Raw genomic sequence first — 13902 nt, forward strand, 5'->3', positions numbered from 1 at the left:
TCCCAGCAACCACATGGTGGCTCACAACCATCTGTAATGGGATCTGATGCCCTCTTCTGGTGTGTCTGAAGACAGTGACAGTGTACTCTTATAAAATAAATAAATAGTAACAGTAGTAACAGACATAGCTAGACAGGCAGCAGTTACCCAGGCCTTAACACTGACCAGCCAGATACCTGTCAGGTCCAGATCTAGGACTTTGAATTGGCCCACCCCAATATCTACCCCATGGATGAACTGCTATAGATCCAAGTCTATAGGATCTCCATGACACAGGGGCAACAACAGGGGAGTCCCAGTGAGGTTCCAGTACAAGACAGTAGAAGCCAGAGGCGGCATCATACAGGACCAATGAATCAAAGCAATGAACGTTTGCAAGCAAAAAAGTGTGGACAAAAGGGTAGACTGTAGGACACGCTGTAACACGTTACAGCTTCCACAACAAGATTTTTTCCACGGACAAAAGCTTGCAAGGGTGCAGGGTAGGTATGGGGGGGGATGAGTGGGATTGGGGTGCATGATGTGAAATTCGAAAAGGATCAATAAAAAGTTTTTTAAATACTCCTACCAGTCAGGTGTCGTGGTATACACTTTAATCCCAGCACTCGGGAGGCAGGGGCAGGTGGATCTCTGAGTTTGAGGCCAGCCTGGTCTACAAGGCGAGTTCCAGAAGAGTTAGGGATACATGGAGAAATCCTGTCTTGGGGTTGGGGGTTGGGGGCAGACACACACAGTCCTACAAAATCAGGTCAACGAGCAGAGGGGCAGCAGAGCCATACTTTCTACCCCGTACTATCAGACCCCATCTTGATTTGCAGACAGAATATAAAATGTTAGTTTCACCAGCTGGAGGCGTCACCCTCGGTGACAACGCAGGACCAGTCTGTGACCTGAGGTCTCTCTTACCCGCTGCTGAGCTTCCCGAGTCCCAGACGCCTCTGGTGTGTGGGAGCTGCTGGAAGGGAAGGCCAGCATGTCAGAAGCAGTAAGCACTAAGTCTTTCTGGAACTTCGCTTGTAGGCCTAGAACTTAAATGTTGCTTTTGCCAGGAGAAGAAGAAGGAGAAGGAGAAGAGGAGGAGGAGGAGGAGGAGGAGGAGGAGGAGGAGGAGGAGGAGGAGGAGGAGGAGGAGGAGGAGGAAGAAGAAGAAGAAGAGGAAGAAGAGGAAGAGGAAGAGGAAGAGGAGGAGGAGGAAAGGGAAAACATTCTACAACTTTATTCAAATAAACATTTCTGCAACTTCCTTCATGGGAACAAAGAGGGAGTATTAAAATGGGCCACATTTAATCATCACACAGTCACATTTAATTTTTTTTAATAGTGCTTTTAAAACATAGTATCGGAAATCGAACCACAATATTACAAAATAAACAAACATACATTTTTAAAATACCTGTATAGATATTTTTTTCTTGGAAACTAAAAATATTTCACATGCAGTGTTTCATTTGTCCTTGAATCTTTGCCCTCGAGATGTATTGCTTTGCGGCCAGGCTAACCTGGACTCTGTCCTGTCTTTAGTACTGAGACCAGCTCTGTGGGTTCGTCCCACCTTAGCACACTGGTAGAACCTGGATTTCCTTTCCCCCCCAGCAGTAGTAGTCTGTCAGATCTTCATGTATACCAGATACTGCCCTCCTTGGGCTACAGAAGACCCTGTCCCGAGTCACAGCCCCAAGAGAAAAGTTAGATCTTCGCTCTGAGAGGGCTGTGCCACCGTGTCTGACACATTCAAAGCAAATGCCAGGCACAGTAGATGCTAGGGGATCAAAGAAACAAGACCCATGCCTTGCCCTGAGGGAGCCTCGCAGGTGGAGTGATGGATCAAGGGTGGCACTGGCAGAGCGGTGACGGAGGAGCGGAGCCTCCAGGGGCCCTCTCTGTAGTAAGATCTGGGCCTGAAGTCTGCCAGGAACTCCAACAAAACAACCCTGTAGACAGATGGACCCCTTTCAGTGACACTCCAAGAGTGATAGGGAAGGAATAAAAGAAAATTCTGGGCCAACCTGAGTGGCCCTCTGAACTTATTGTGAGCCTCCCACAGCATACGGACTGTCAGCTTCACCGGTACAGCCCAGTTTTCAGTGTGGGTCCTGACATACATCTCTGGACTCCTTTCCACATCCCAACAGACTAAGTCCTTAATCTTTTTTGACTAAATAAATTTACCTAAATGATTAAAATTTAATTTTGCTTTCATCAAAAGGCAAATTAAAGTCCCCGTAATCTCCAATTCTATTAAGTTAATACATTGAGCTAAGGGAAACGGCAGAACGGTGTCTGCTTTAGAAGAATACAGATTTCTTTTTCTACTATTTGAACAATTTTAATGGAATGATTAAAATTAAATCATGGCTGTTCCCCCAAAAGCGTTTGCTTCTGAGATATGTGTGTATGTAAGTATTCTTGCAATTCCACAACAGGAAATCTCCATGGAAACAGGCCTCCCGTGCTGTGGAAGAAAGGATTGGTTTGAATTTGAGCTGCGTTTTGTCATCTCCGTGGGGCTACTAGTGCTGAATATCTGAGTTCAGGGAGGCGGTGATCCAATACCACCTAGGTAAAGACATGGACTCTATTGCTTTTTTAAATTTTTTTAGAAGATGTATTTATTTATTACATATGTGTACACTGTAGCTGTCTTCACACACACCAGAAGATGTGCATCAGAGATGGTTGTGAGCCACCATGTGGTTGCTAGGGTTTGAACTCAGGACCTCTGGAAGAGCAGTCAGTGTTCTTAGCCACTGAGCCATCTCTCCAGCTCTCTAATGCTTTTTAAAATGGCAGGATATGCTACTAATTTATCATTTATATCAACAGGTAGAAGTAGTACAAAAGAACCCTTTGATATTTCTTGGCTCACACTCTAATTTCAGCAAGTACAATGCCTTTTGTCGCTTCGTCAGTGCAGAAAGAGAAATGAAAAGCTCAGCATGGGAAGGGACAGCATTTGGTGAAATAATTTGTTCTGGATGCCAATCGACATGGGTTTTTAAATGTTAATTTTGGTTAATTATTTAGACGAAGTCTCACTGTATAGATGACCATGTTCACTGTTGGTCGTGAACTCACAAAGATCCACCAGCCTTTGCCTCCAGAATGAATGCTGGGATTAAAGGAATGTACCACCATGCCCGGCCAATATTTATTTTTTTAAAAAAATCTCTCCAGTCTACATACATTTGTCTTGCAATGAGATGCCTAACAATTTTGATACCTTGTGTTACTAACCAAATAAAGACCATTTAAAAGTCATGTCTAAGGGGTTGGGGACTTAGCTCAGTGGTAGAGCGCTTGCCTAGCAACCGCAAGGCCCTGGGTTCGGTCCCCAGCTCCGGAAAAAAGGAAAAACAAAAAAGTCATGTCTAGAACATCTTTTTCACTGACTCTTGGTACAGTGGATATATTTTTTAAGTACTGAAAAACATACCCAGGTACTCAAAAGCATTGGAAAGTCCACATCTTAAGAATTACCCTTCTTGGGGTTGGGGATTTAGCTCAGTGGTAGAGCGCTTGCCTAGGAAGCGCAAGGCCCTGGGTTCGGTCCCCAGCTCCGAAAAAAAAAAAAAAGAATTACCCTTCTTTATGTGTCTATGAAATTATTAATCTTTGTAGAACAAAATGTTCAGGAGATATCGTAAGGACCACTGGATTAATGCAGTGGTCTCGATGTATCCCTGAGACATTCAAGATGGGAACGTTACTCTCCAGACTCACGACATGCTGGTGATATCTAGGGGAGGGTCCTTTCAGAATTGAGCAGAGCTGTTTGAAATCGTGAAGTTGAAGTTTATGCTGAGAGTAGTGCCTTCAGAAACCAGCCCCCAGGTGTGCCCTGTCCCCATAGACCGCCTCCTTGCCCATCAGGCCTTCACTAGACACCACCACCTCCGTGTTGGATTTCTCAGACCCGTCATCTGTAAGAAACAAGTCGCTGAACACCATAAATCAGCTAGTCTGAGGTATTCTTTTATAGCAAAACGGACTAAGAAACACTCGTTAGCAGAAAAGAAATGAATTGAGAGTATATTACCTCTTCTATAAGTCAATTCTCTAAGCCCAAATTCACCTTGCACAAAGGAATCACGCTCCTTACTCCACTAGTGGCAAAGACGGTTGAAAAGTGAAGGTGACAGAAAACCTCCAGTAGAGTACTCTTCCATTCGGGCCAATTTATCATTTTCTGGAAGCCGCACCAACAGAAATTTGAATAAGGCTTTACCTAGTTGGGCAGAATAAAGTCAGGTAAATTCACTCCCTCAGACAGTGAATTAGTCTCTCAGAATACCACAGGCTGGTTAATTTATAATATCCGGAGAATCTTTTGGCTCATATTCTAGACCAGTGGCTCTCGCCCTTCCTAAGTTCCTCATGTTCTGTCGACCCTCAACCATAATATTTCATTGCTATTTCATAGCTGTAATCTTGCACTATTATGAATCGTAATTTTTGTTTTGTTTTGTTTTGTTTTTTTTCCGGAGCTGGGGACCGAACCCAGGGCCTTGCGCTTGCTAGCCAAGTGCTCTACCGCTGAGCTAAATCCCCAACCCCGATGAATCGTAATTTAAATATCTACTATGTGGCCCCTGTGATGGTTGCAACCCACAGGTTGGGAACCGCTGATTTAGAGACTGGGCAGTTCAGGAGCATGGCACTAGCATCTGGCAAGGTGGTGGAGGTTGCTTTGTTATACATGACAAATGACATCCCATCAGAGAGCTGGAAGAAACTGAACTTTTAGAGCAAACTCTGTCTTGATAAAGAGTTCGTCTACTACATGACTATACTAATCGACAATCTAAGCACTTAAAAGTCTTTTGCTGTTGTTGGAGACTGTGCCTAACACCTTGAGCATGCACCACCACTGAGCTATGTCCCTAGCCTCCAGACACCTGTGAAGTCCTCGTCTCCTAAGTGTTTGACACTGACTTCCAACAGGTGACATGTGAGGAGCCCACAGGCATCACCCGAGGGGTTGGTTAGCTTCACGCTTAGCCACTTTCTCCAGGTGAGAGAGCTGCTCCTAGGATTATGGTTCTGTCTGCCCTTAGATTGTGTTGGGCTCCCTATGCATTCAACTAAATACCAGGCAGCCACCCCACAGGAATAAGAGTTCCATGTGTGGATGCTGTCCCAGTTACTCATTCTGTCTTGGCTGCCCTTGTCTGTCTTTGTTTGGGGCAACAAGCAGCTCAAACTTGAGATGATTAAGTAATGACCTTCTTGAGGGCTGTGTGATTTGGTGGCGGTGGTAGTGGTGTGTGTATATTTCCAGGGCTGTGCGATTTGGTGGGGGAGTGGAGGGGGTGTTCCAGGGCTGTGTGATTTGGTATGGAGTGGTTGGGGACGTTTCATAATAAATTTACACTTCTTTGCTCCTCCCCACAGATGATCATTTGTATACACTGATCCTCCTAGAATTTCTATACTGATAACTAGCCCCTCCTTTGAAGGGTCTGCCTAGACAGGAAACCACAAGTGCAAAAGAAGAGCAAGCCTAAGTCCAAAATGTGACAGAGGCAAGCATGAGTGGGCCCGTGAATGCTAATTAAGCCAATGAACTTCTTACATGCTGTAGTCAACCTGCTACCTTCAGATTTACCCCCCAGCTTCCTCTGTCCTAAGGTCCCTGGGGCCTCTTGCCCACTGTTTTTTTTTTTTTTTTTTTTTTTTTTTTTTGGTTATTTTTTTTGGAGCTGGGGACCGAACCCAGGGCCTTGCGCTTCCTAAGCAAGCGCTCTACCACTGAGCTAAATCCCCAACCCCTTGCCCACTGTTTTTTGTTTGCTTGTTTGTTTGTTTGTTTGTTTGTTTGTGTTAATGTGGAAGGCCTGGTACTGGAAGGAAACTGACAAGGAAGTGAGGACAGGATTTAATCCCACGCCTGCTCTTTGCCACATAGTCATAAACTGGTTCATTTCCTGCCAAAGCTATATCCCAGTCGTTGGCTTCCAGGACACTGTTTTCTCTCGTGTTTATCTACCACCCCTTTCTTATGTTCTTCTAAGGTTGGAAACGACTCTCTCGAGGGGTGCACAGGGCCCCTCTTCATTGTGAACCATGTCTTTAAATAAATAACCCTCCATTGAATTTTCCTTATGTATCCACTTGGAGGGTATTGTTTCCTGAGTGCTAGCTGATAGACTGATTTTCCATAAGAAATCCTAGAATCCTAGAAACATGTTGTGTGTGTGTGTGTGTGTGTGTGTGTGTGTGTGTGTGTGGTGTGAGTGCGTGTGTTTGTGAATGTGTGTGAGTGTGTGTGTTTGTGAATGTGTGTGTCTGAATGTGTGTGTGAGTGTGTGTGTGGTGTGTGCGAGTGTGTGTGTTTGTGAATGTGTGTTTGTGTGAATGTGTGTGTGAGTGTGTGTGGTGTGGTGTGTGGTGTGATGTGTATGTGTGGTGTGTGTGAGTGTGTTTGTGAATGTGTGTTTGTGTAAATGTGTGTGAGTGTGAGTGTGTGTGTGGTGTGTGTGGTGTAATGTGTGTGTGGTGTGTGTGTGAGTGTGTGTGTCTGTGTCTGTGTGTGTGAGTGTGTGTGTGTATGTGTGTGTGTGGTATATGGTGTGTGTGGTGTGATGTGTGTATATGAGTGTGTGTATGTGTGTGTGAGTGTGTGTGTGAGTGTGTGTGTGGTGTGTGTGTGGTGTGGTGTGTGTGGGGTGTGTGAGTGTGTGTTCGTGAATGTGTGTGTGAATGCGTGTGTGTGGGGTGTGTGTGAGTATGTGTGTGGTGTGTGTGTGGTGTGTGTGTGGTGTGTATGAGTGTGTGTTTGTGAGTGTGTGTGAGTGTGTGTGTTTGTGAATGTGTGTGTGAATGTGTGTGTGTGTCTGTGTGTGTATGTGTGTGTGTGGTATATGGTGTGTGTGTATGAGGAGTGTGTGTGTGTATGTGAGAGTGTGTGTGTGTGGTGTGTGTGTATGTGAGAGTGTGTGTGTGTGTGGTGTGTGTGTATGTGAGAGTGTGTGTGTGGTGTGTGTGTATTGTGTGTGTGAGTGTGTGTATGTGTGTGTGTGGTGTTGTGTGTGTGGTGTGGTGTGTGTGTATGGTGTGTGTGTGAGTGTATGTGTGGTGTGGTGTGTGTGTCTGAGTGTGTGTATGTGTGTATGTGTGGTGTGGTGTGTGTGGTATGTGTATATGGTGTGTGTGTGAGTGTTTGTATGTGTGTGTGTGTATGTGTGGTGTGGTGTGTGTGGTGTGTGTGTATGGTGTGTGTGAGTGTGTGTATGTGTGTGTGGTGTGGTGTGTGTGTGTGTCTGAGTGTGTGTATGTATGTATGTGTGGTGTGGTGTGTGTGTGTGTGTGAGAGTGTGTGTGTGTGTGTGAGAGAGAGAGAGAGAGAGAGAGAGAGAGAGAGAGAGTGTGTGTCACAGTTCAGCTGTACAGTAGAATTCATGCAAAGGAGGCAGGTTTGTTGTTGCTTTGTTCAGCACAGTTTGCAATCCACCTCAGTCTTCCACCATTCCTGCACCCCAAACTCACCATGGAGGCTAACTACTTTCTCCCCTGCCTTTCCTTTCTTCCTGGAGACCCCGGACCAGTCCGTCTGACAGTTCTGACTACTGGGTTTTCAACCCCGTGTCCCGTGCTACATTTCTCCTGGGCTCTTGGCAGTGGGATTCATGATCCATACAAAGGGAAGGGATGGGCAGCTGAGAGTTTAACACAGAGTATGCCGTGTACTCAGTGTCTAAGTAGCCAGGACAATGACACTCTCGCTTATTAATAAGTTGGCATGTAGCGTACAAATTAGACCTTGAAGTCAATTTGCCAAGGCTTTTAATCACTCCACATACACCTGAAAACAATGTTTTCAGAACTAAAAGCATGAGTTAATATCTTGAAAATCAAAAAGTATCATTCAGACTCCAGCATGGAGGTTTTGCCAAGATATTATCTTAATTGTTCAAAATAAAGAATTAAAACCACAAAATTAATAAATGTACTTTGTTGAGGACCTACCATGTAGCAGTCATTTAAAATATTTAATTTAAAAAACCCTGAATATTTGGTATGTTACCAATGACTGGGACTGAGCAAGGCTTTCTGCCTCCAGGGAAAACTGGAATTTGAATCCAGGCTTGTTTTAAAGGCTCACATCATACTCATCTAACAGTATGCAGGGATATTGGGAAGTCCTTCCGACAACAAATCTGATGAGGATAAATAGAGAGTAAGATGTTCACTAAAATGTAAATGCAGTATAATGGCAAACATACACATTTGGATAAGAAGACACAGAAAAACTAGCTGACATTTTACAGCCATAAGCCTTTTAGATAATTTTTGCCTAAATAGTTATTACAAATACTTTACATTTTGGTTTTCAGTTCACTACTAGTATATAAAATATTTGTGTGTATGTGTTTATATGGTGTATACATGTATACATGTTCATGTGTCTGCAAGTGCATGTGCCTGTGTGTGCACATGTGTGGAGGCTAGAGGTCTTTCTCTTACCATTTCCACTCTATTATACATTTATACACACACACACACACACACACACACACACACACACACACGGTTTTTTGAGCTAGGATATGGTGGTCTGTAACTCTCATTGTAGACCAAGTTGGCCTTGAGCTCACAGAGATTCTCTGAGTGCTGGGATTAAAGTATGTCTCAGCACACTGGGCTCTACCTGTTAATGAAAAAGAATTCTTTGGATTTGTGTACCATGCACCAGATGTGTGCCTGGTTCCTGTAAAGGACAGAGGAGAGCACCAGACCCCTTGTAATCAGAATCAGATGTGGTTGTGAGCTGCCGCATTAGTGCAGGAAATTGAACCCAGGTCCTCTGCAAGAGCAGCAAGTTCTTTTAACTGTTGAGCCAACTCTCATCTACCTTATTTTTGAGACAGGATCTATCCCTGAATCTGGAGCTCACTGACTTAGGCTTCTTGGCTACTGAGCTCTTGAGGCCTTGCTGTTTCTGTCTCCCCAGCACTAGGATGCATGCCATCATGTTTGGTATTTTACATGGATACTGGCAATCAAACTCAGGTGATCATGTCTGCATGCTAGTAGCTTTACCAAAGAAGGTCTCCCCAGAACTGCAGCTGGTATTTTGTGTTGTAGTTAAGTGATGATTTGAATATGCGTGGCCCACGGAGTAGCACTGTTAGGAGGTGCAGCCTTGTTGGATGTCACTGTATGGGTGGCATTTGAGACCCTCATCCTAGCTGCCTGGATGATAGTCTTTTCCTGGTTGCCTTTAGAACAAGATGTAGAACTCTCAGATCCTCCAGCTGGATGCCTGTCTGGATGCTGCCATGATTCCTTCCATAATGATAATGGACTGAACCTCTCAACCTGTAAGCCAGTCCCAATTAAAATGTCCTTTATAAGAGTTGCCTTGGTCATGGTGTCTCTTCACAACAATGGAAACCCTAAGTAAGACACGTTATGTTCTTTAACATGAAATCACCAGTTTTAAATATAAGACAAATTCCTTGGATGTCTTGTGCGGCCTTGATACAGAAGTATAATTTCCACATATGCCAGTTCTGTCTGGTTGAATGTTGTTTTCTTTTTGTCAGTTTTCTTCTCTCTTTCTAACCTATGCTTTTTCTTTTTCTTGCCTCTAGCAGCTAAGACTTCCTGTGTCACGTGGGACAGGCACAGTGAAAGTACACAGACAGGCCTTGACTGCAGTCTTAAGGGAGGTGCAGTCTTAGAGGAAGCCTCCAGCCTTTGATCACTCAAATAACTTTATAGGTTTTTTAAATAGGTCCTTTATCTTATTGAGGAAGGATCCTTTAACTCCTAGTTTGGTGAGACTTACCATGGAGACATTTAATTTTTAGAAATGTTCTACATCAGCCAACATATTCATGTGGCTTTTTTGCTTTAGCCTGTTAAAATAGTAGATTATATTGATTATCAAATATTAAGCCAGGCTTACCCTTCTGAAGTATAAACATTGGTTGGTCATGATATGTCATATATGTTCACTGTGTGTATGTTTTATATTGAATAATTGTTCAACTTCTTAATAGTGTGATGGAGGTTTTGCTTGTGTTATGAAGGACAACAGCCTGTAGTGGTCTTGTAATGCCTTTGCTTTGGATATCAGGGTAACAATGGCCTCCTAAAATAAGAAGCCACCTAATCCTTCTTCATCCATATTCATTCCTCTTTATTTCAGCTTGGAATTTGTAGGGAACAGGCCCCTTCCATCTAAGTTGTTGACTTTATTATTTGGATCATATTATATTATCTAATAAAATTATATTTATATACTTATATATTATTTTCTCATACTCTTTTATTGTCTGTGGAGTATGTGACATAGTACAGTAATATTCCACTTCCCAGTCTGGATGCTGGTAACTTGTGTCATCTCTCTGTTTTGCCAGTCTTGTTAAAAGCTTACCAATTTTTTTTTTTTTTTGGTTCTTTTTTTCAGAGCTGGGGACCGAACCCAGGGCCTTGCGCTTCCTAGGTAAGCGCTCTACCACTGAGCTAAATCCCCAGCCCCAAAGCTTACCAATTTTAATGTTACAAAAAGTTACCTTTTGGATTATTTTTTCCATTTTTTGATTTTTATATTTTTTTTACTATTTTCCCCTTTTGCCTTCCTTGGTCTTATTTTGACTGTGCACCCTAGATCTCACATAACCCAAGCACTGTGGTCACAGATGTGTTCACACACCCAACCCTCTAGGTTTAAGGTGAAAACTGAGGTTTCTGAAGAGTTACTTTCTTTTCTAACACTATGATGTTGATGTAATAACACTGTTGTATTTGCACCTCACAATTTTAATATGGTGTATTTTATTTTTTTAATTGAAGTATTTTCCAATTTCCTTTGAGACTTCCTCTTTGCCCTGAGAACTACTTAGAAGTGTATTGTTTTCCACTGTTTGGAGATTCTTCTCTTTGCTTTCTTTTACTAATTTCCAATGTAATTCTAATATGATAGTTAAACATAATTTGCATTATTTTCAACCTTTTAAAAAAATGATCCAGGAAGCAGCCTATCTTAGGAATTTTCAGTATGCACTTGCGATGACTATTTTGGTGTTGTTGGGTGGAAGTCGATGGTAATGTTGAGTTCTTCAGTGTCTATATATAATCTGGACATGACCGTTATCTCTGACTATTGTGTTATCTATTATCTTCAGAGAAGTACAGATGTCTGCAGCTGCAAGTGCCAATTTATTCTTCTGCTTCCCAAAGACCAACAACTTTCATGCAAGTTCTGTTGTTAAACATATAAACAGTCACAATTTAAAAAATTTAAATTACATTTATGTTTTGTATGTATTTATGTATTGTGTATGGGTGTTTGTGCCATGGCACACATATGGAAATCAGAAGACAACTTTCTGGGTCTGGGGATGGAACGTGGGTTGTCAGGATTGGTAGCAGGTACCTTCAGCCCTTTAAACTATCTTCCCACACAACAATCTTTTCTTTTCTTGTTTTTTTTTTGTTTGTTTGTTTGTCTCTCCTCAGAAGTCCTTGTTTGAAATTCATATAGTCATTTATTTTTTTCATGAACATTTGCATATTACATGTTTTCCTATTCAATTTCTATGTTATAGTTTATAGGGCCAGAAAGCCATGCAACTGGGGGAGTCAGTCTGGAGCAAGAGTGAGGTTGGGGCACATTTAAACCCTGAAAATCTGCTCACGGGCAATGGAGGTTGGGACTGAAAATACTTGTAGTGTATATTTTATTAGGCAGTAGTAGATGGCTTTTTGTTTTGTTTTGTTTAAGATTTATTTATTTAATGTATATGGGAACACTGTAGCTGTCTTCACACACACCAGAAGAGGGCATCAGATCCCATTACAGATGGTTGTGAGCCACCATGTGGTTGCTGGGAATTGAACTCAGGACCTCTGGAAGAGCAGTCAGTGCTCTTAACTGCTGAGACATCTCTCCAGTCCCTGAAGGATGTTTTTCATTGCATTTGGAATTCTGGAGCGAGGTGGGTCTTTTCTTTCCTTCCTTCCTTCCTTCCTCCCTTCCTTCCTTCCTTCCTTTCTCTCTTCCTCTTCCTCCTCCTCCCTCTCCCTCCTTCTCTCTCTCTCTCTCTCTCTCTCTCTCTCTCTCTCTCTCTCTCTCTCTCTCCCCACTTTAAAAAATATTTGCTGCTTCCTGCTTTCATGATTTCTTAAGGAAAAAAACTTAAGGTTTAGTGGGTCATCTTTCCACCTCCTCTTACGTCTGATTAGCTCAAACTGGGTTTTGGCTTTTGGCCAGGGAAGCACCAGGCAGTGAGTTGTTTAGAAGTGGCACTTCACATGACAAGAGTAATAGACTGTCTGATTAGGCAAGCAGATTAGAACTGATCTCCAAATACATAAAACTCAGTCTCTAGAACTCTAACTAGATAGCTGCTACAAAGCAGGAACACACATACACACACACACACACACACACACACACACACACACACAAAATAAAATGTTCACCACAAAATTCAACTAACATAGCTAGAAACACTCAACACTTAAAAAGCTGAAATCCCAGATGAATTAGATAACTTTTTAGCCCCAGCTAAGAAAACAGAAATTCTAGTGCTGGTCATGTAGCTCGATGGCAGAGCTCCTATCCAGGTGAGGCCTTATCCAGGGTGAACCGTTATCCAGGGTGAGCCCCTATCCAGGGTGAGCCCTTATCCAGGGTGAGCCGTTATACAGGTGAGCCCTTCCGGGGTGTAGATGGTCTTACATTCAACTTCTAATGCCACTCATCACTCTTTCACACAAAGAAATAAAATACAGGCTTTTCTGCCACCGCCATGCCATCCAGACTGAGGAAGACTCGGAAACTCCGGGGTCACGTGAACCATGGCCACGTCGCATCGGTAAGCACCGCAAGCACCCAGGAGGCGGTGGAGATGCTGGAGGCAAGCATCACCACAGGAATAAACTTGGACCAATACCATCCAGGTCACTTCGGGAAAGTTAGTATGAGGCATTACTACTTGAAGAGGAACCAGAGCTTCTGCCCAACTGTCAACCTGGATAAATCATGGGCGTTGGTCAGCGAGCAGACACGGGTCAATGCAGCAAAAAACAAGACTGGAGGTGCTCCCATCATTGATGTGTGATCAGGCTACCACAGCATTCTGGGGAAGAGGAAAATCCCTAAGCAACCTGTCATAGTGAAGGCCAAGGTCTTAAGCAGAAGAGCTGAAGAGAAGTTAAAGGGTGTTGGAGGTGCCCGTGTTCTGGTGGCTTAAAGCCACTTCAGAGGTTAATTAAATGCTAACATTTTCAAATAAATAAAAGATAAAATACAGAAAAAAAACTATTAAGAGTAAACTGTCCTAGCTATTGTAAAGTGTGTTCATTGACATTTGTGCTAATATGTTCATTGATGATCATAAGCAAACCAGTGGCTAGTGCCTAGTACTTCCCTTTACTATCCTAGTGTAACCCGTGAGATATGAGACTAGGCTCGCACAAACGCACACAGTGATGGTCACAGCCCCATTTACTATTCCTTTGTTTTATTTGAAGGAGGGCAGTAAGTCTTTTAGTCAAAGCAATTTAAGATACTCCCCTCTGAGACTATGGTCTTTATGTGTTGTTGCACTGAGGTCTATGGTTCATAGTTGGTGTGGTCTCTTTGTGTCTCCTACATATTCCTATTATTATGGTCTTGTTTTTTGTTTTCAAGACAGGGTTTCTCTGTTTAGCCTTAGCTGTCCTGGAACTCGATCTGTGAGACAATTTAGCCTCAAACTCAAGGACTCCTCCTGCCTCTGCTTCCGCAGTGCTGGGATTAAAGGCATGTGCCACCACTGATTGGCTATTACTGTGGTTGATTTTAAACACAACTTGCCACAAATTACAAATTGCATACCTGAGCAGGGAGCCTCACCTTTGCCGGCTTGGCCTCTCTCTTGCCATAAGCTGGTATGTTCTGTTGTTTTG

The 13902-nt window shown here is 43.0% G+C and overlaps 2 protein-coding genes across 2 annotated transcripts in view; both read left to right on the forward strand.

Moving 5' to 3' along the window:
* Fam161a (FAM161 centrosomal protein A) overlaps nucleotides 1-13273 on the forward strand; it is a 45327-nt gene extending 32054 nt beyond the window's left edge. The window contains exons 9-10 of the mRNA XM_017599131.3: nucleotides 2424-2560; nucleotides 12732-13273. The gene's annotated coding sequence lies outside the window, so the exon portion shown is untranslated. The remainder of the gene's footprint in view (nucleotides 1-2423; nucleotides 2561-12731) is intronic.
* Nucleotides 12762-13073, forward strand: Rpl27al4 (ribosomal protein L27A like 4). Its single transcript, XM_039092578.1, has one exon. It carries the CDS (start codon nucleotides 12762-12764, stop codon nucleotides 13071-13073), a length of 312 nt encoding a protein of 103 aa, XP_038948506.1.
* Nucleotides 13274-13902: the final 629 nt, after the last annotated feature.

The sequence above is a fragment of the Rattus norvegicus genome, chromosome 14 (assembly GCF_036323735.1).
Source record: "Rattus norvegicus strain BN/NHsdMcwi chromosome 14, GRCr8, whole genome shotgun sequence".
Lineage (NCBI taxonomy): Eukaryota > Metazoa > Chordata > Mammalia > Rodentia > Muridae > Rattus > Rattus norvegicus.